This window comes from Lepidothrix coronata, unplaced genomic scaffold, assembly GCF_001604755.1.
Source record: "Lepidothrix coronata isolate B3197 unplaced genomic scaffold, Lepidothrix_coronata-1.0 Scaffold60, whole genome shotgun sequence".
NCBI lineage: Eukaryota > Metazoa > Chordata > Aves > Passeriformes > Pipridae > Lepidothrix > Lepidothrix coronata.
The window spans coordinates 1,999,517-2,021,413 of record NW_016690240.1 but is presented as its reverse complement, the minus strand read 5'-3'; the positions used below and the strand labels follow the sequence as shown (position 1 = coordinate 2,021,413).

Sequence of the window (21,897 nt, the reverse complement as noted above, 5' to 3'; positions counted from 1 at the left end):
ACTAAAATGCTCTCACCTTCAAACGGAGGATTTCGGAAAGTTCAGCTATTACTTACCTGCAGGTTGCACACCTACCATACACCAGAGACCATAAAGTAGTACAGTAATCTCCATAAAGGAAGTTTGAACATAGCAGTCCTACTATATTCTGAATCTGCCTCCAATGCAAACACTACATTCTAGGAACATTTAACACAGTGCCATATGGACAAAACCCCCCATAAATAATAAAAAAACCTCAGCAATAGTGTAAGTTTTGCATGTAGTTCACCTGCCATTTAAGAAGCTGCTCAGATTTCAGCATATTAAAAGGTGTTGGCAAATACATTTTTCACAGCTTTTTTTTTATTTCTTGAAGTAGTATCTGTGTTAGCTGGTTTTATATGACGCAAATTATATTCCTTTTTTTTTGTTCTCTTCTTTTCTTTAAAGACTTTTCTTGTCCCTGACCGTGTACTTGCTGATCATCTTAAATAAACTTCCACTCCTCACTATGACTACAAGGTTTTCCCTACTGGAAATATACATGTGCAGTCCAGATGTTCCACAAGTGATGCATGACAACCAGGACATAGTCCTTTATACCACCACTCAATACCTTAAGCAGTGGGATAATTCCCAATTCTTGACAGACAAAAAGAGAAGAGTAACCTCCCTTCTAAAGTCTCTAAGATTACTTCTCCCACTAGAGTACCTGGGCCGCTCTGCACTCTTCTTGCAGGGTTGCAATTTTTTGCTGGCAAGCACTCATCATACGCTGGTGTTGCTCCGAAGACGTTCGCAGCTGCTCCTGAACTTTATGCTTTTCTGATGTCAGCACAGCCACTTGAATCTGAAAAAGTCAGTTGCAAACTGAACTATAACAAAAAGTTTTCTTCTCCAATGGGACATGCCACTAAGAACACAGAATTCTACTACAGTAATTCCTGCACAGAATTGGTGAAAATTAAAATCCAATAAAAATAGAATAAAAAATAGACATGGCTTACCATGTAATAATTTTTAATAAAATTATGCTGCTTAAAGAGACAATTCAAGATAAAATTACGATGGTGGTGTGGCAGCATTTAAGAAAGCCAGCCACTCTCACTTCCCTGCTACTTTCATTACATTCAGTTACTATTCTGCCCAACTGACAAAATTTATACAGTCAGACAACACTTAAGATTTTTGCTATATGTTATGTTATTTTGTTTTTAAACTGAATAACTTCCATTTTTAAAGAATCATTTTAAAACATATCCCAGTTGCAAGCTTCAAACTCCATAGTCCTCTCCTTTGCTGGAAAGGGAAAGAGGAAAAAGACTGTGTAAATCTGTTTAAAGAAAGCCACAGGGAAAATATCTGGGGAAAGCAACAAAGAGACAAAACTAATTTAAGAAACAATAACCTAGTAGTAAAAATAACACCTTTTTGTTCTTCAGCCTATATTCCATTTGCCAAAAAAAATCACACACTTATTACTTAAATGAGAAAACCTTACACTAAAAAAAAGTGAAGTTTCTTGCCTTATAGGCTTCCACTTGCTGTTGACTGGCTTCCAATTCCCCTTTCAAGGATTCCTGCAACATTAGATGATCATTTTCCTGCAAGATAAAATTACACAAACCTCAGCAACTTAATAATTCAGCTACCAGCCTGTTTTTTAGTCAGTTTAAAAATGGAACACACAGTCATTAACATCTGGACTTACAGCTTGTTTTGAATCAGCCAGTTCTTTTTTGGTTTTTACTAGGAGTTGTTTTATCTTGGCATTTCTTTCCTCATCCTGTTGCATAGTTGATTGAAGGAATTCTAATGCAGAAAACAACAGTTTTATGCAAAGGAAACTTCCCCTCCTGTATTTCCTTAAAAATACTGAAAAATATTTAAGCAAATTCTGACAGATTCCTTAAGAGCTGCAAACAAGTAGCTTACAGTAAGCTTAGTATCCTTCATCTAAGTTATCATAAAGATCTTCAAATAAATGAAATGGTTCTAAGACTTATACTTAAGGATAGGAAGAAATTAAATTTTAATTTCTAGTCAAGTTTTATGAATGTGATATATTAGGATGAATCCCATCACCAACATTCAGAACTTATGATTAACTTAATCAGGTAGGAAACAGTATATCAGGCAGGCAAATTGGCTTTTAACTGCTGAATACTGGATGATAACCTAGTAAAGTTTCCTTAAAGTCAAAATTACTTTTCCAGTGTAACTGTTTAGTATTCCCTGCAAACCTAACTCTCATTCGTTGACTTGAAAAGTTGTTTCTGAATTTCATTTTTTACCATTACTAACTATACCATAGTGACTCTTGCTGTTTATAGTTTACTCACTTATTTCTTCCTGTAGGGTCTCTTGCTTCTGTTTCTGAATACTCGTTTCTTGCTCAAGATCTTCTATTCTGCTGTCTTTATCAGTAATCTTCTGATTAAGTTCTTTTACCAGCCTTTCATAATCAGCTATTTCCATATCCATTAGTGTACTCTTTTGAGCATCCTGCAAGTTACACATGATGAAGGTAGAGCTTAACAATTTGCTTTGTCTGCTAAGGCTTTTTAATTATATAAAAAACTATATTGCACATCTAACAAAATTTTTTTCACTATCCATATCCACAAGCAACACCCATCCCTCAAGTTTCCATATCCTCAGCAAATAATCTGTTTTCAGACAATAACCAGAAGCTTTGAAAAACCTGTTTCTATCTTTTAAGTTTTATCAGTAAGTATTTTGTAGATATTAGTTTCTGTCAGTGTCAGTCCTTAAAACAAGGGCAGTTTCTGAATAATGCACTATACATGTACCCCAGACATCTAAATTCGCTTCCTATTTCTACCCAAGACAGGTCACATAACCCAAGTTAAAACAAACAAACAAAAATAAAAAATAAACCCATCAAAACCAAACCCAAAAGTACACGTCAGCTCTCCAGTACAAAACCAGGGGCAAAAGCTCTCAAGTTTTCCCTTTTACACACCTCAGGCTTTAAAATCCTCAGAACAGAACGGGAGGACATTCAACACAGCAAGATAGGCCAAAATCTTTGGTAGTCCACTAAGCACTAACAAAAACACCAGCCCTACCTTTCTGGCCAGCTCTAGTTCTAACATAGTTTTCTGCAGATGTTTCTTTTCCTTCTGAAGTTGCATCTGAAGCTCCTCCATTTCTCGGAGAGCACCACTATGTTCCTGAAATTTAAATACTTCTCAGTTATGCAGTCCAATTTCAAAATAGATGTCAGCATCTGTTTATACTTATAGACACACATACACACTTAGGTTGTATAAAGATACTTCTTCCTTTTTTTTAGGAAATTACTAGGAACCAGAGAAAGACTCAAAATAGTTTTCAATAAACACAGTCAAGGAACACAAAGAGAAAGCACGGAACTTGATCTATAGAAACAAAAGTTACCAAGGTCTAACAGAAATCACATCCAGTGAAAGTAACGCTTCAGCCCATTCACTATCTCGACAAAGTACTACCTTTGTTTTCTGTTCTCTTAAAAGCCTTTCAGCTTCTAGGTCTTTGTCAGCCTTCGCCTTGGCTCTTTGCATCTCCAATATCTGAGTTTCCAGCAGCTTAGCATTATTTTGCAGTGTTTCAACACGAGCCAGGAGGTCTTCATTAGCAGAGCGTAATTGATCATGCTGAAATTGTAATCATGAAAAGATAAAAAACATAGCTGAATTTGTGTGTGATTTTGTCAGATAAGATATACACTCCTACAGATGAGTCTTGTCCAGCTTAATTGTGTTAAATCAGATTAAGAAACAGGCTAAAACCAGGCTAAATTAAAGTCACTAGCACATTTTGATTATTTTGTTCAGAGTTAATTTGCCCAGCTTTCTGTATCATGGCTAGAATTAAAAAAAATCAGAAAAAAATACCCCCAAATTTATGCTTTCTGCAAGAATCACCTTCCTCTCGCAATAATACAGTGTTTCAATACTTATTGTCCCACTCCAGATCCAGGTGCTGTATTTATAAACAAATGATCATACTAATGATCACACCTAAAAAGACTGAACTGCAAGCCTTGATTGAACCACCTAGTCTTCCAAGAGATCATATCAGTACATAGTAAGAACCGTTTCTTCATAACAAACTTGAAAAATTCAATGCCTGCATAATCAGGCAGAATATAATTTCTTATTTCTTCCTATGTTTCTCACTACTGGTTTGTATCTATAAGGAAATGGTGGCCTAGCTAAATCTTCAGTGTATGAGGCCTGGAATTTAAATCCTAAATACTAAACCCATTGCAGCCACCCTTGCAAAAATGTGTCTCACAGCTGCTTAATTACCATCTTAGACTCTTCTGAATGATACTATGGTACTCTACAATGCATCCTAAAGTCTCATCCTTGTGAAAAATGCAAAACACCATAATTAATTTAGTATGTTAGAATATTCTGTTGATTAAATAAATAAAAAAAAAGAGAAAAAATACCCAAACCCACATTTTGTTGAAGAAACAGAAGAAAAACATTTCTCAGATAAAGGTTACTGCACTTCATGAGAAGTGTAGCTGTGCAATCAGAGAAATAGTGCAAGTTTGATACTTGCAGAAGAGTTGTATGCTTAAACAAACCCAGAGATAAACACTTGCTCTTTCCTGTAAGTTGACCTGGAGCAGATTAAACTCTTTCTACTGACAAAGCCAAACACCCTAGATATATTTACCTTTGTCATGGCCCAGATATCAGATGTTGAAAAAGAACAAACAAACCACCCTGAATTACAAGTCACTATTCAAAACGGACTTAGGCTACGAAACAGTGCTAACAATGACATGATTAAAACTTACACTCAATAGATAGGATTTTTACAGTAATCATCAATGGATCAGACCCACATACAGAACTGACCTGCTGGGATGACACCTGTAGCTGTCTTGTGAGGTCATCTATCTGACGTTCAAGATTATTTGCTCTGCCTTTTTCAGAATCCAGCTGTTCTCCTTGTTTATCATATTCCATCAAAAGATTCTTAACACATACAAACACAAAATCAAATTTTTTTTACAATACACATATTGCATAAGCACATTCATCTCAGAGGCCTACTTGTCTTCCTGATATTTCAGTATATGAGTCGTCTTACTGCAACACCAGAAACATCACAATGAAATTAATGCTATTATTCCACTACAAACTCTGGGAAAAACCCTTTTCAGGCAATGAAATTCTAGAATAGTTCAGGTTGGAAGACCTCAGCAGGTCTACATTTGACCTTCTGCTTAAAGTAGGGTCAGCAGTGAGATCAGACCTGTAACTCAGACTTTAGTCCAATCAGGCCTTTCCAAGGATGGAGATGGCACCAGTCCCCTGGGCAACTTGTTCTAAAGCTCAACCATCTCATAGGCTAAAAATGTTTATCCATGTATCCAGTTCTCATTTCAATTTAGGACTACTGTCTTATCCTGCACCACCATTTATAACCTGATTCTCTGTCCTTGATAATGTCTTTGGAGGTACTGGAAGGCTCCTATTATGTTCCTCCTCCTAAGTCTTACAAGGAACAGCTTTCTCTTGTTGAAGCAGTGCTGACTGTCACCTGCTTCTGCTTCATGTGCCCAGAGATATGCTCCCAGAGAAACATTAGTTCATGTCTTTATCACTTAAGGATTTTCAAACTGATCTTCAACTTTATATACTTTGAAGCATTTGTCAGGATTTATGTTTTGCCTCAGCAACACATTGCTTAATGTCTGATGTCTGATGCAAGATTCAAAAGGTTTAGAAACAGCATTCCAGTAGAAAGCAAGTGCCTTCTTTTCTTCTGACAGCAGTCAATTCCATTACTAGAACCTTACATTTCTTGATTTTGGTATCCAACTGCACTGACACAATTTCTTTTGCCAAACAGTTGTGCAAATAAATAGCAATAAATATCCAGGCTAGGCTTCAACACCAAAGTATTTTCTTATAGTTAACTGTCTTGCAAATGCAGGACTATTCTTACCTTATAGCTTTCAGCTCCTTGAATAACGTCTTTCATTGAAGCAGACAACTGATCTTTTTCTGATCGAACCAACTCCAATTCTTCGTTCAGCGCTTGTATCTTATTAAAAAGAAGTTGTGTCATTAAAACAGAACCCCACATGCAGAATGTTCTTCATATTAGGAAACAGTTAGGGTACCTCTTTTCGGCTGGCATCTAATTCCTTCTTTGCTTTCACAGCAACCACCTTAATTTTATTTAGCTTCTCTCCTTTTTCTGCAGATTCTTTTTCCAGCCTCCCTAAAATAAATAAATAAGAAAATTAAAAAAATACACCTTTCTATTTCTTCCCAAGAAATGAAATGAAATGAAATTCAATTAGAACACAAATATCAGCATGAATTTAAAAGCAAACAAAATTTAAAGGGGAGATGTTCAAGTGTTTGATTCGGTTAAACATTTAAATTTAATTTCAAGCTAAAAGATGGACATAGACAGCTTAGGGACAATCTTTCCCTGTTTCAGAGGCTTTCCATCACAGTTAACATTAAGAGCCATATTCCCATCTACTTCTACATAAATTTTAACAACTCAGAACCATTTTCTTGCTAATGTGTTGGGATAACTGCAATGAGGCAAGAGTAGTTTTCGTGAAGTATTGTTTCCTTCTCCTCTTGGCAGCCTTAGGAATTCTTATTCACACACTTCCCATATTTAAAAAATAAAGATTAAATCCACTACACTGTTTATAGCCAGACGTACACAGGAAGAAAAAGCCTTAAGAAAGATCATATCCAACTTAAAATTGCTAACAATATTTTAAATCCGTATTGGAAGGAATAGCTTCCTAGTAGGAAGCTGCACTGATATGTACTTCCCCATCTTCCTTGGTTTGTAGGAAATACAGGACAATTATGAAAAGAAAAACTAACAATCCAAAGAACCCAAACCATTTATATAAAAGAGAACAGTGAGAAAGATACCAATTTTTTCTTGAAGTTCTGCTACTGAAGACTGTTGATCAGTTTTCTCAGTCATTGTCTCCATTAAATTCTGTATTATAAACAAAGACATAAAAAGTATTACAAAAATTTCTTTGTGATATCTCTTTTTTCCCTAACAAGCCATCAGAAGTTCCAGCTACAGCTAAAACTGTCTACATTCGTACTACCAAGAAAGTCTTTAAGAGGAATTTTGTTGAAAGCATAGTTACTTGAAAGTAAAACATTCCAACGTTTTAACAGCTGCTTTCCATTCTGTCTAAGGACAAAAAATGGGAGACCATTAATTCTGCAGCTGTCAGTTTTACATAGCCAGCAATTCCCATGACCTGAAGTTAGGAGTATCTAATGCAGATCAAGCAGAAGTTTTGTTTGAGATGGAGTCATAGAAAGTTAGAGGTGAAAAATGATGAAGTCAGTTAGTCCATCTAGTCAAATGATCGCTTTGAGGGCTATTGATAGGAACAAAGGTTCAAGTACAAGTAACTTTTGTCAAAAAAAAAAAATTATGATTGGTTTTGTTTCTTTTTTTTTTTTGGGGGGGGGAGGGAGGTGACTTTGAGGTGCTAGATGGGCTTTCCAGAAGGGGAACTCACTTTCAGGCCAAGGGGAAAAAAAAATAAAAGAAGAAAAGAGAGAATTGAAAGTATTTTTTGAACCTTAATTCTGAAGACTTTAGAGGTTTAGTCTGTATACTTCAATAACAAAATATAACCTTTAGAGAACTCAGTTCGTCTTTCACATTTCTAAGTTCAGTTTCCTTTTGTTCCAGAATGCAACTTAAGTCGTCTTTTTTTTCTGATCCTTTTTCCTGTTCTTGTATTGGACTTTCATAAAAAGCAAGTTTTTGAGTGACCTCTTCAATATTAGCTAAAAGATCTTGATTTTCAATCCTTGTTTTCTCACTGGCATTCTTCAGCTCCTGAATATCATGCTGAAGAGCTTCCTTTTCAGACAACACTCCTTCGAGTTCCTCTCTCAAGAGAGCCTTTTCTTTTTCAAAATCCTGAATCAGGGATCTATGTTCTCTATATTGAGCAGCATGTTCTTCCTCTAGTCTCTCAACTTCCCGCTGCAAATGAATTACTTCCTCCTCATTTTGTAGAGCAAGGCACTGCTTTTCTTTAATTTTTGACAAGCATTCATTTGCAATTTTTAACAAGTTAAGAGAATCATATTCTTCATTAGAATCTGAAATGTCGGACTCCATTTTCTCAACTAGGTGGTACAGTTCAGTTCTTACAAGGGACGTATGCCTTTGTTCATTTTCAAGTAATGTTGATACATGGTCTTTTTCTGCAGTCATCATTTGTAGTTTCTTTTCTAAGTTTTCAGACTGCTCTTTCAACACTAACCAACCATCTTTTTCAGATGTAATCTTTCCCAGCTCTTGACTTAATTCACCTTTTTCCTGAATGATTTTCTTATTTTCCTCATGAAGAGTATACACTTCAGATGAAAGCTGGTCTCTATCATGTACCAGAGATTCAATCTGTTTTTCCAGTTGTTCTAGCATTTGAGTATTTTCAGTCTTTGTTGTTAAAGCTTCATTCAGTCTCTCTGTTAATTCCTCTACCTTTTTCGTCAGGTCATTATTGTTCTGGTTAGCAACATCTACTTCTTGCTGAAGTTCCTGAATTTTAACTTGTTCTTGCTTGCACCTTTCCTGAAGGGTTTCTCTCTCTTCACCCAAACATTTTACATCATTTAAAATATCCTTGTTTTGATCAGTAAGAGCAACTATCTTCTCTTCCAGTTCTTTTACAGTAATCTCTTTTTGGTTGATGGAGCTTCTTATTGCGTTATTGTCCTCCTGAAGACTAACAATTTTGCATTTAAGTTCTTCTATCTCTAGCTGATTAGATGGCAATTTTTCTATTTCTTCCTGGAGGCGATTTACAGTTTCAAGAAGAACATCCCTTTCATTGAAAGCAGCTCGGAGTTTCTGTTGCAGTTGACTGACATCAGAAGCTTGCTGTTGTTTCATTGATTCAAACTCCTGGCTGATCTTTCCAGCAGATTCGCCTAGCTCAGCCTGGAGAGTTTCCATTGTTTCTCTCAGGCTATTGTAATTGGACACTGCTTCTTCTTTCTCCTGAGTTAGCTTTTCAAGTTGTTCTCTAAGTTCCTGTATTTCAAAAACTAATACCATCTTTTCTTTTTCAGAACTAGATAATAAAGTTTCATTTAATTCAGAAATTTCTGTCTTGTGTTGCTCTTTCAGAGTTTGAATCTCTAATTTATGCTCTTCTACATCAGCTTCATAGTGCTGTTTTGCTGCTTTAAGGTCCAATTTTAGTTTTTCAATTACACAGCAGTAATCTTCTTTAGCAAGCTGCAATTCATTTATCTTAAAGTCCAAATCTTCCCGCTCATGAAAGTACTCATCCTTTATGCGATGGATTTCCTCTTCCAGCTTTAGTTTGACATTGCTCATGTAAGTTAACTCATCTTTTAATATACTATGTTGGGACTGGAGTTCTTCTAAACTATGCTCCAGGTACCTAACCTTTGCTTCCATTTTTGCTTCTATATAAGGTTCTTCTGGTGTATCTGCAATATCTATCTTGTCTTCTACATTTTTATTTAAGACTTCTCTCAGCTGCTCCAAGTCGTATTCGCGCTGGTCAGTATGACAATGCATTTCATCCTTTGCATTTTTCTCTGCCAAATTGTGCTGTAACTCATTTATTTGATTTTGCTTTTCTTCATTTTCTTTAGATGATATTTCAATCTGATGCATCAATTCTGACACCTCTTCCTGATGGGCAATTTTTAATTTTTTAAGCTCTTCATTCAGATTTTTTATTTCATTATGGTAACATTGAGAGTTGCTTTTAATAGTTTCTTGCAGACTTGTCACTTCTTTGGTTTTGTCTTCACTCAAAGTTTCCAACTGCTTGCTCAGACACAAAATTTGCTCCTCATAGGTAGATTTCATTCTCTGGACATCATCTTGTAATCTTGTAACTTCTTTTTGACTGTCACTATGACGTTCAACCTGTTCCATCAGCTCCATTTGTTTTTTCACTTGTTCATCTAATTCCATTTTCAGCTTTTTTAAATCCTCATTGTGCTTGCATTGTGCATTTGCTAATTCACACTTCAAAGCTTTTATTTCTTCCAGAGAGTCAATACTTGATTGTTCCAGTATTTTCTGCAATTCTTCTGTCTTAGCCACTGCAGCCTGAACAAACAAAGAAGTTATTAAATACTGGTAATTTAGCATATTTTCAAATGAACTGTTTACAATAACAAATTAGAAAATATAGGAGTCCTTAGTCTTAAAAATTGCTATAGTTTTTAAATATCTAACTATATTAAGACAATTCAAACACTACAGAGTACAAGAACATTTGCAGAATGAGAAAGGAAAACTACATCCTAAATCATGTTTACCAGAATAATTTCACAAAATGTTCATAACAGACTTCAGCTTTAGCAATTATCCTGATAACATATTAAAGATCAAATTACTTTTAGTATATCAAATTCAAGTATCTGGAATATAATATTGTTCATCAATCGCAAGCAATTCACTCTTCATTTTATTATTAATTGAGATTATTGATATAAGATAGGTGCCTTGGCTGACAGGCTCCTTCTCATGAATATCTAAATGTAAACCTCATATCTCCCATGAAAAGACAGAGCTGATTGACTGAAGCCATAACATATGTAGGCTGCTAATGCAGAGACTGAATTCTTTTTGCAGGTGTGGATCTAGACGATGTATATATGAATTTCATATTTATTACTATGGATTAGGGGGTACAGAGAAAATATGCTTTAATATACGAAGCCTTTAGATCTTTTTAGATTTTTTAAAAGATCGAACACAGGTAAGTGAAGAAAAAGGTCAAAATTAAAAAAACACAACAAGCAAACCTAGAAAATAAACAGAATTCTGAAATATTTTTGTAATATTCCATGGCTCATTTCAGTACCTCCCCTTCTTGCTTTATTTGAATATTTTCTTTTCTCAGAGCAATGCACTGCTGCTGACTTTCAGCTTTTTCCAGAAGTACAACGTCCAGTCTTTCTGTGAGAGCCTAATATTAAAAGAGAAAGATCACTGAAAGAGGGGTTTGTTAACAATGGAAACAATGATTTCTGAAAAATGTAGGAACTCACATATAGATTATGACCCCTTTTGTCTGATTTTAAAAATTACTTTCAGCCCACATAAGACTGATATGAAATAGGTAGACTAAAACAATGATGTTGGTTCTGTTAAAAATCCTACTTGTGATCAGCTAATTTTTAATCACCAGGTGGTGGTGGGGAAGTTCGCCTTCTGTAGAAATGTCCCTCCAAATTATTCAAAACGATTATCCAACTCATAAAGTCCTCCTCACTAGCAATTTTCACTTTCATATGCTATGACCCTTACATTGAAAATGACATGTTCTTGCCACATCAAAACTATTTGAGTTACTTTCCTAAAAGTACTTCTTGTGACATGCAACTCTAATTATGTATTTCTAATCTTATCAAATGACTGGCCCAGAAGTTTTCTAAATGGCTGAAGTCTTTCTGCAATGATCATTCCAAAATAAACAAAAGCCTGTCTAACCAGCTACACAAGGAAAAAGTCTTGCTGGGGACATTTACAGAATTGTTTGGGTGGGAAGGGACCTTCAAAGGTGATCTAGTCCAAACCCGCTGCAATAAGCAGGGAGTATCTTCAAATCCATCAGGTTGCTCAGAGCCTTGTCCAACCTGACTTTGAATGTTTCCAGAGATGGGGCATCTGCCACCTCTCTGGGCAACCTTTTCCAGTGTTTCACCACCCTCCCTGCAAAAAGTTTCTTCCTTGTATCTAATCTAAATTGACCCTCCTTTAGTTTAAAACCATTGCCTCTTGTCCTATCACAAAAGGCCCTGCTGAAAAGTTTGTCCCCATCTTATAAGCCCCCTTCAAGTACTGAAGGGCCATGATAAGTTCTCCCTGGAAATTGTACTATTCCGTATAATTCCCCACAGAACCAATAGGATTTATGACAAGTGGAGGAAGGACTTGGGGAGAGGAGGGAAAAAAAAAAAGGTTTTATATTCCTGAAAATTGATTCCATGCAATTTAAATAATAGTTTTAAAGCTATTTATCAAATTACTTCTGTGGATTTATTTCAGCTAACTTTATGTAATACAGTAGAAACCCATTACATATTCCTACCTGAATAATATCATCAGCTCCTGCAGTAGCTGCTTTAGATCTGAGTTCTTCAATCTCTTTCTCCAGTTCTCAAAAAACAAAGAAATTTCACAGCATGAATTGATGCTCCATCACAGTAGCAAATCTCTAGGAAATCCTAGTAAATCTAGTGCCTAACAACACTTCTATTCAAATCAGATATCTTTTACTTCATCAATTTTTATTTGTTACTGAGTGATAGAAAGGACTAATGGAAAGAGAACAAATATTCAGTATTACTTCTCCAGTTCTGACACTGAGCATTGTTTTCTGAGGAAGTGAAACTTCCTTGTTTGGACAGAGGGACAACAGACAGAAATTCTTTTCCTTCATCTTATCTTCTATTTCATGATCAATTTAAGCCAGAGGAAAGATACTCAGTACCTACTGGTTCTCTGAACATGGTAGCAGGCAGAAAAACAAGATCTTATAAATAACCCCACTGAGGAAAAGCCTGGTATAGCCCATCCCTATATCCTTATTGTTTCACTGGGCAGCTACCAGCAGGCAGCATAATTAATGAATTGTAATTCCAAACAAGGGGAAGTAACACGAGTCTGAGTAGTGGACCACTAGAGGAAAGGGGACAGCAGAGCAGAGAAGGGCAGCACATGACAGCATAGATTTACACAGGATACTTTTAGGTGGTTAACATAATATTTTGTTTTGTGTGGTTTACAATTTGTTGTTATAGCAGCAGATCATAGAATCATAGAATCAGCCAGGTTGGAAGGGACCTCTGAGATCATCAAGTCCAACCCTTGATCCACTACCACTGTGGTTACTAGACTATGGTACTAAATGCCACATCCAGTCTCATCTTATAAACCTCCAGGGACAGAGAATCCACCACTTCCCTGGGCAGCCCATTCCAGTGCCTGATTACTCTCTCTGTAAAGAACTTCTTCCTAATATCTAAACTAAACCTGATTAAGTATAAAGTAGCTAACTATCTTAAAGAAGCCATTGTGCTCTACAACAGTACTAATTATGCAAAAAACTATCACAGACATTTCCCCTTCCATGTGCTTCCTGAAAAGCAACAGCTATTTATCCCTGAACCAATATGAGGAACAGACAATGACATGTCCTACTGCAACTTTTACACAAGCTACACTGTTCCATCATGTCCATACTGCCAGATCAAAATTAATTTAATATCTGACAAAAGCAATGCTTCTTTTTCTTCCCATTCTTACTCAAAGGACTTCAGACCCTATCCATCCACAATAAACAGCGAAACTGCAGAAAAAAAACCTAGGATATTTGTCTAGAATTTAAATCTACCTATAAAAAACATGCAGTGATATTAGAAAAGGTAAGATAGTACCAAGCATTAAGGCAGAAATTGTTCTCTTTCCAGTAAGGTACCTGTACATCTTGACTTCACTTTCTGTATAAGCATCATCTGCTTTTTTGCAAACTTAATGAGGTCTTCTTTGGGCAATGTGTCCAGCTGTAAAAAAAGTACATATTAGAGAAACCAGTTTTCTCTAACCCAGACATTAACAGAAACAGGGCATTTTAACATCTGACTTCCAAGAAGCTGAATTTTAGGCCAAGAAACTCTTACCATGCATATGCAAGAAGAGTAACAGTCCAAGTTACTGCCGTTCTGTTATCCAATTCTGTTATTCCAAGTGCAATGACAGAAACTACTAATTGTATACTTTTCTGAAATAATTCTGGAGCACAGAATTGGGCAGCATCAGTTAGAGAGGAAAACTCAGTTGGGAAGGATTACAATTCCGTAATATAATTTGAATAATGTTTTGAAAATAACATGCTGTCCTAATATGGCCATTTTTTAAACTGACTTCCAACATATGCAAAGATGTGTGTGACCATTGTGAAACAGACTACTGCCAAAACTGGATGCTATTAATAATTTATCAAATATAACAGAAGGGAACATATAAAGAAGAGATTTTTTTCCTTGTGTTTTCCAAGACACCTTATCCTAGTGTTTATAAATCAATTTTTCCTGTCTAGAGGACAGGAAACGTTAAAAATACCTTTATGTCTTCATATGAGTCACAGCTTGCATGCTAAGCTGTAACTCTTTCAAATATTGCTATCCAAATAAATTAAATTTTTGAGGACTGATTACCTTTGATTTGCCTGATCCTGGTGTGCCAGAAGACGCCACCATCTCCTGCCCAGCATCTTGAACCTATAAAAAATAAAGTACAATCTGCAGCAACTAACTTCTTAATGTAAAATTACTTAAGCAGCTAATTGAAAGTCTTCAAACACTGAGAATAACTGAATATAGTGAGAACACAAGAAAAAAATTAAAATAAAATTTAAAAACAATATATATTTGTAGGACTAGTCAGAAGCATAATGGAAAAGAGATACCTCAATTACTAGAACAGCAGAATAGAAATATCTCGATGTGCAAACCGGTATGATCTAATGATTCCATTACTGAATGGACATCTAGAGTTGATACAGCACTGAAAAATAATTTTATTTACAAGCAGCTTAAAAAGTGTGACTCACTATCTCATTCTTAAAAGAGACATTAAAAAAAAGGCATGAACAAAAAAAAAACTTGTAGAGGGGCTGCAGTTAAATCAAACTTTGGGAAGTTTTGAACCACATAAAGTCCTAATATTTTTTTTTTGTTTCTTAAACACATTGGTTATTGCTAAAATTGTTGGCCTAACAAATTACATTTGAAAAGACTCTGCAAAGTTAGAACTCTTTTAAACCCCGAATTATAACTCCCCCTTTTCTTTCTGTTTTTAAACATACTAGTTACTGCTAGAATTGCTGGCCTGACAAATGTATCTGAAAAAACTCGCAAATTCTGGGCTCCCTATTCCTAACAAATTCATAATGCCTTCTACTGTAAACTTCCACAGATCTAATCTGTGGGACTCTGTTATTTTACTGTGATTTATATGAGATATGTTTGCATATGATCAACAGCATGAAGAAACATATATAGCCATGATGGTGCGAAGGAAAAGGGAACAGACACTCCCAATATATTAAGGGTAGCATTTCCAAGTTTTGATCTTTACCCTGCTTCTTCCTTCGTACTATCATATGTGCATGAGTATGAAAGTGAAGAGGCATATGTATATATATAAATATTTGTATTTTTACATATCTACATGTTTGTGTGTGTATGTATGTGTACACACATACCTTCACTTTTATTTTGTTATTTTCTTTATTCTGCAAAAAAACCCCAAACCCTTATAGTAGAAACTAAGGAAAAACTAAACTGGATCTGAACACTATGAGAATGGAGAATCACTAACAATTTAGGGGGAAGAGGTGATACAGATAATAGAAAGGATCATCATTAGAAATATAAGTTCAAGTACAGGCCAAGGACAAAGGCAGTTATACATGTGATGTATGTATCACATGGGCCAAAAGGTGTTTTTTTTCAGATGGCAAAAGCAAACTTATTAAAAAATAATGTGCCCATTAAACATAAATACAGCATTAAAAAAGCTATAACTTTTAAGTTTCATATTCTCTTGGTATATAAAACTTTGTTAATAGTTACACTCAATATTTCAGCAGTGCAATTAGCAAAACACTGTCACTACAAGCAGTCACTGTCACTAGACAGCATAATTAAGTTTAGAAAATAACAGCTCATGTCTCTCCATACTACAGCAAGGTCAGATGAATCTTTTTCTCACAATATTTTTACTCTTCTTTAAGCTAATACATACAGAGGCAGAACCATATATCGTGTAAAACAACACATCCAGTTCTGCTGTTCTGGTAACAGAACCCAGAAGCAGTTCACCTAAAGGGCTTCACCCGTTTGAAACAGAAGAACAACAAGGAAGATGAACTGCTAAAAGACCCTAAACTTCTCATTGATTAGGTGCATCCAAGCTGCAAGTCAGCAGACAGTAAGTACTCTTTTAAGCCCAACACTGAATCCTGCAAGGATTTTTAGGTTTCTAGTCCACTATTCTGAAACCAGGGTATGCTTCCATACTTTACTGATATCTACCTATCTATCTATACATTCTTTTTTTTTTTATGTCAAGCCTACTTGATCTACTCTAAGGTGTTTCCATGCCACACTTCAACATGTTCTATGTATTTTAACTGCTATCTGTCCCTCACTTTTGCAATAGCTTAACACAGAAAAAAAGCCTTAGAAAGCCTAACCAATGTATAAATGCAATATATCAGTCTGTGAACTGTGGCAGTAATAACCATTACAAACAGCAATTTTCTGAGCAGTGTACAAATACTAAGCATCACCAACTCTAAGCGTACCAAGTCACATCAAAACACTTTTTGAATTGTGATTGCTTCAACAGCGGCACTGAACCTCTATTAGAACGTGAGCAGCTTGGATAGAGTCAATTTAATGCATGAACTTTAAACTCTTCTACGCTGTATTTGGATTTGCCTTGGTGTTTATGAAAGCTACACTAGATACAGACGCTTCAGTGATTTATTTGCTTGTGTTGGTAGGTGTTTCACAGCTGAGGTAGTGTTAACACACCGGGTCACCGCAGTGGAACAGGAGCCCTTGTTGGCCCGCGGGTGCTCTCAGAGAGTAACCACCCCGCGCACCCGCCGTGTCACCTGAGCGTCACTCCCCTCGAGCCAGCACCGCCTGCTCTCCCCCGGCCCCGACAACAGCGCGACATCCCCACCCCGTAAGCAGGAGGGGCACTGAGCAACCCCTCGTAGCCCGCACCGGCGCTCGCATTTCCGCAGGGCAGGGCCGGAGCGCCCCTTCCCACCCTGGCCCGGGCAGGCCCCGCACAGCTGCCGCCCACTGGGGCTGCGCCGCCCGCGGGAGCAGCGAGGAGGCGAAGCAAGGGCCCACGGGCTTCCCCGATCGTCACTGCGGGCAGGGACCCCGGGGAGAGGGAGGCGGAGGAGAAGGGGCTGGTCCTCACCCTCCCAGGCCCCGCCGCGCTGCACCCCAAGGTCACACACGGCCCCGCTCCAGCTCCCGTCCTCCCCCCGAGGGCCCCGCGCCCCCTCTCCCCCAGCCGCGTTACCTCCATGGCGGGGCCGGCCGGCGGCAGGGGCGGGCAGGTCGAGGTGCCGCAGCCGCTGTCAGCGCCGCTACATCCTCCCCGGCCCGCTTCCGCCTCCGTCATCCCGGCACGCCGGGAACGCGGCTCCCGGCCCGCTGCGCTCCGCGTGTCCGTCACCGAGCACCGCCCCGGGGGCGGGCGGGGGCCTGTGCTGGGGCTCGGGCTGTGCCGGGGTACGGCTGTGCATGGCTGGGTGCCCCGGCGGCGTAACCGGCCTAAGACGGACGTGAACTGGGAAGCGCAGGTAACACTGGCGAGATCATGTTCTCCGCCTCATAACAGCGGCACAGGGATACGGCTACACCGCCACTGTAACCTGCCCTTCCCTGTTCCTGAAGGGCTCCTGAGTGGAACACGCTGCTGAAGGCAGGAGTGTCTCTCGCTGTCACCGTCGGGAGAACAGGACGTGAAGAGCGAAGTGCTCAGGCAGAAGCTTGACGATTCAAGGCCCTGTTTTTAATGTCTTGATGGAAGCACAGAGTGATTAAGTTGTTTATCAAGTAAATGCGGCGGGTGACAAGAGGATGGTGCCAGCCTGTTTTCGGTGGTGCCCAGCCACAGGACGAGGAGCAATGGCCAGAAACTAAAACACAAGAAGTTTCACCTCAACATGAGGAAGAACTTTACATTGAGGGTGGCAGAGCACTGGAACGGGCTGCCCAGGGAGGTTGTGGACTCTCCTCCTTTGAAGGCATTCCAAACCCACTTGGATGCATTCCGGTATAACCTGCTCTAGGTGACCCTGCCTTTGCAGGAAGGTTAGACTAGATGATCCCCAGAGGTCCCTTCCAACACTAAGTGTTCTGTCATTCTGTAAATTTAAAAACGAAGGTGAAGGACTTCCAGAGCAATTAGCAGAAGCCGGATATTATGGCTTGTAGTTAAGTGTTTTTTAAGAGACATTTCTTATGCCAGTTTGGGTAGGTATTTGAGGGAACTGATAAGTACTTTAAAGGGTACACATTTTTCATTGTAATCATGCATGCACTTTGGTAGTGCCTGAATTATTTTTCACATTTCATGATAAGTAATTGATTTTTAATGAGAAGTTGCCTGAGAGAAGCAATTTAGGCATATTTATGGTTCACTGGATAAATACTGAATATCACCAAATTAATTATAATGTCATGAGAGAATATCTATTTTAATTTAAAAAATGAGAGTCATGTTAGTCAAAGTGCTGCTCTCAGAAGAATAATTTACATTTTTCCAAGTCCGCTTACAGCCATTCTTTTAAATTTCAAATGGCAGCTAATGACAAAAGACAGAAAGGTTTTTCACATATACCTCAGAAATTGTTTCCTTTTTTCTTTTTCCCCTCCAATGCATTCACTGTACATTATATATATTTACTGTGTATTGTAATCTATGCAGGTACACAACTGTGCCAGGAACATATGGTTCCATGGTCACACAGATTGCTGGCGAGGAACAGATTTCTCCAACCAAACAGCAAGAAGCTGTTTTTTCATTACTTCTCTTATACTTTTTAGAAGCCTCATAGGGCATTGAACAGGTTAATTCTTCCTTTCCCCTTCCCCTTTGGGATACTCTGAACCGAGTACCTACACCTGTGCTGCCATGATCTAACATGGGTGTTCGACACAATTTCAAGAAGACTGTTTCTAGATAACAGTCCTTCCAAAACCATTCTTAGCTAAAGCTTTTCTACCAAACTATGGAAAACCCTATAGAAAACAATGTTTCATGCAAATTTGCTCCTTCCATCTGTCCTCAGAAAATATGTATTATAATCCAGCTCTTGGGTCATCTCATGTCTTAGCCTATAAAGAAGTTGATTTTGGAGACAATCCAAGGCGGATAGAAAAGAGTTTTCAGATGTATTTGTACTGAAGACTGGCTCACTCATCCCAGGCTTTTTGGGGATTCTGACTGGGGACTACTCATCCCCACCGTTCCCTGTTCCTGTGAGACAAGTACTTGACAGAGACAGGCCAGTTCTCCCCTCCCACCCCCCTCCATTTTGTGCAATAGAATTTAGGTATATTTAATGTTTGAGATTGTCTTGACAGTCTTTTGTTCTGGTCCTGAATTGCAAAAGCAAGTGCAAAGCATCCTGATTAGGGAATGGTACAAAAATTAAAAAAAGTTTCTAGAATAACTAGAAGAAAAAAAATTGAGAATTTTGACTTTGATTGTTTCGGTTTGTTACAATAAACTGTACATTGCTCCATATTTTGTGGGGAAAAAAGTGTCAATTCATACCTGCAATAGTCTTACATAGTTTTCTTAAACGGTTTATGAATTGCATGTCTTACATATCTAGAAGGAGCCAGTAAGTTGATACATAATAATTCATGCATCTAATTTGAAACAAGATAAGTGAGAAAAACTAGAATAATTTACATACTCCCTATATCCTGTGATTTTATTATCTTCGTAAAAGAGAATTAGTTAATCTCTTAAAATAGCATTGTTTATGTGAAACAAGATTGTCAGGACATTTATGAGATGTGTTGGGGCAGAGCATAACAAACTTTCAATCCTGCTTTCATTGGGAAGCTAAGTCCCACAAGGCTGTGATTAGCCCTTATAACAAGGCAGGGTGCAAATGCTTGTTCACTATCATTGGAATTATTAGACCTGCAAGAATTTTCTAAAGAGCACAGAATGAGAAAATTACTGTAATTTTGCAGCTGAGGAATGTGTTTTCAGCATACAAGAGCTGATACTTTAAATACTTGCCACTGTAGAATCTGCCTTTGCAACAGATTGTGAAGATCGCAAACTCCTGCTTGTGAACCATGCTGGGCCAGAGTTCTTGCTTTGAGCTACTTCTGTGGCTTTTTTATATGCCACATTAGTATAAAGGAAAGCAACATATGAATTTGCAGTATGTTAACTATTCTTCTCTGTTTGGAAACTTAAAGTATTCCCCCTACTCTGTGCAAATGAACTGTATATTATTTGGCTGACTATGGCCATTTTGTTGGGTTGGGTTGGTGGAGTGGTAAAGTGAAAAAAGTTAAAAGTTATTAATCTCAGTACTAATTTGTGTATGAAGGATTTTATTAGGTGTTAAAAAATCAAAATTGTATACAGAGGCCTTAATTCTGGTCTTAAACTGCAATAGGAAACAGAGGTGAGTAGTTTGGTGTTCTTATCAGCAAAAGCCTGTTGAATAATTAGAGTGAAACTGAAACAAGGAACAATTTTTTTCATGCACTTGGGGTTGGGTCTGGCTATGAAAGCCTGTTCAGTTGTTAATAGAACACGAAAGCCCTTTTAACTGCACACAGAGGTAGTAGCAATTAGACAATGAGTGAAGGTTATTGGTACAAAAATTACTGTGAATCAAGAGGCCCAATTTTAACAATTAAAAAAAAAAATTAGTTACCATCATTTTTATGTGCCTAACCTAAGACTCTACCTATATGGACTGTACCAGAGCAGGACCCAGTGTAACTTGCTTTTGACATAATCCCTCTGTCTCCGTGTCATGGTAGATGGCCTCAACTTCAACTGTGAGCCTTCACACAGTCCTAAAGGCAGTGTGAGCTCACACTGCAGATAAGTATCAACTGCCCTTGCAGCAGACTATGCCAAAGCCCTTCTGCAAAATAGTCCATGAATAATTTACCTCTTCAACATTAACCATGGGATATTGCTGCATGACAGCATTCCTGATCTAGCTACACAGTGTCTAAGTCTGTTCTTGGTCTGGAGGGCAAAGAGCCTTGTTATCCAAGCCTCAGCCCATGACTTCCAGTCTGGCAGCACAGTTTGGTTGCAACCTATCAGTATGAAGGCCTTAACTTTCATTTTCAGTGTGCCTCCAGGCTCACCTACAGTGAGACAGACCTTGCAACGTTCATTGAGGATGTGAGGGAATATGGAAGATTCAGTCCAGGCTTAAAATATGTTAATGTACCTCTGGAAAATGGCAGAATTAATAATTAACTTTGTTGTAAAGATAACGCTTTTTGTGAACATATTGTCACAAATCATTATAATAATAATAATAATAATAATGGCCAGTCTTCGCGAGCGAAGATTTGGGAAAGGTCATTAACCCTTCGAGCCTGTGCAGTGGATTTTTTAGGTGAGACACAGCGTGCGCTGAACTGAGCCCACCCTTTAATCCTGAGGTTCATCTGCCGGGGCCGAGCAAGCTTGGACAGTGGCAGTGAGGGTCTCAGGACGTAGGTTTGTTTAGAGTGACCTTCTCTTAGATGGATTGCCTTACAGGGCTGACGAGCTCCATCTGCCCGGGGGGCTGGGAATCGAACCCGGGTCGCAGTGGTGAGAGTCCTGCACCCTAACCACTAGACCACTAGAGGCCCCACAAATCAAAACCCAAAAAACCAAAAAACCAAAAAAAACCCAAAAAACAAACAAACAAAAAAAAAACTTACAAAGTATACATTATAGGGTATATAGCCATATCCTATACAGATAGGACAAATTAAATAAAAGCTTCTTCCTGTACACAGTCTGTTTTCCTAACTGGACAAACAGTGACTTTCAATCCAAGCATGAAGCAGATTATCTACAGTTAAATTAGTGGAAAGGAAAGCTGTGTCCCTCTGTCTTTGAATGCTAGCTAGGAAGATAAAACAGCTCCCTTCAGCTTAGTTCGAGTCTTCCTCGTCTGGTTACTCATTTCCTGCAACATACAACTCAGAATATGAATTAGTTTTTCCCCAAGGTTAAATCTCCTTGAGGTACACACTGGGTTTCTCCATCTTCTCTCATTATCCA

General features: G+C 38.0%; 1 protein-coding gene across 4 annotated transcripts in view; it reads right to left on the bottom strand.

The window, feature by feature from the left end:
• Positions 1–17,239, bottom strand: part of GCC2 (GRIP and coiled-coil domain containing 2) — a 29,719-nt gene extending 12,480 nt beyond the window's left edge. For 3 of the 4 annotated variants that reach the window (XM_017817355.1, XM_017817357.1, XM_017817358.1), the window contains exons 1-16: positions 17,137–17,239; positions 14,244–14,306; positions 13,505–13,589; positions 12,116–12,183; positions 10,886–10,990; positions 7,654–10,125; positions 6,921–6,990; positions 6,137–6,237; positions 5,959–6,057; positions 4,863–4,982; positions 3,477–3,641; positions 3,075–3,179; positions 2,325–2,487; positions 1,694–1,794; positions 1,509–1,586; positions 695–832 (exon numbers count right to left, since the gene is read on the bottom strand). In XM_017817355.1, the coding sequence (XP_017672844.1) occupies positions 695–832; positions 1,509–1,586; positions 1,694–1,794; positions 2,325–2,487; positions 3,075–3,179; positions 3,477–3,641; positions 4,863–4,982; positions 5,959–6,057; positions 6,137–6,237; positions 6,921–6,990; positions 7,654–10,125; positions 10,886–10,990; positions 12,116–12,183; positions 13,505–13,589; positions 14,244–14,306; positions 17,137–17,238 (4,035 nt within the window). In that variant the 5' untranslated portion in view covers position 17,239. Of the gene's footprint in view, positions 1–694; positions 833–1,508; positions 1,587–1,693; positions 1,795–2,324; positions 2,488–3,074; positions 3,180–3,476; positions 3,642–4,862; positions 4,983–5,958; positions 6,058–6,136; positions 6,238–6,920; positions 6,991–7,653; positions 10,126–10,885; positions 10,991–12,115; positions 12,184–13,504; positions 13,590–14,243; positions 14,307–16,628; positions 16,670–17,136 lie in introns of those variants that run through there. The other variant, XM_017817356.1, reaches the window with a different exon arrangement.
• Between the last annotated feature and the right edge of the window lie 4,658 nt (positions 17,240–21,897).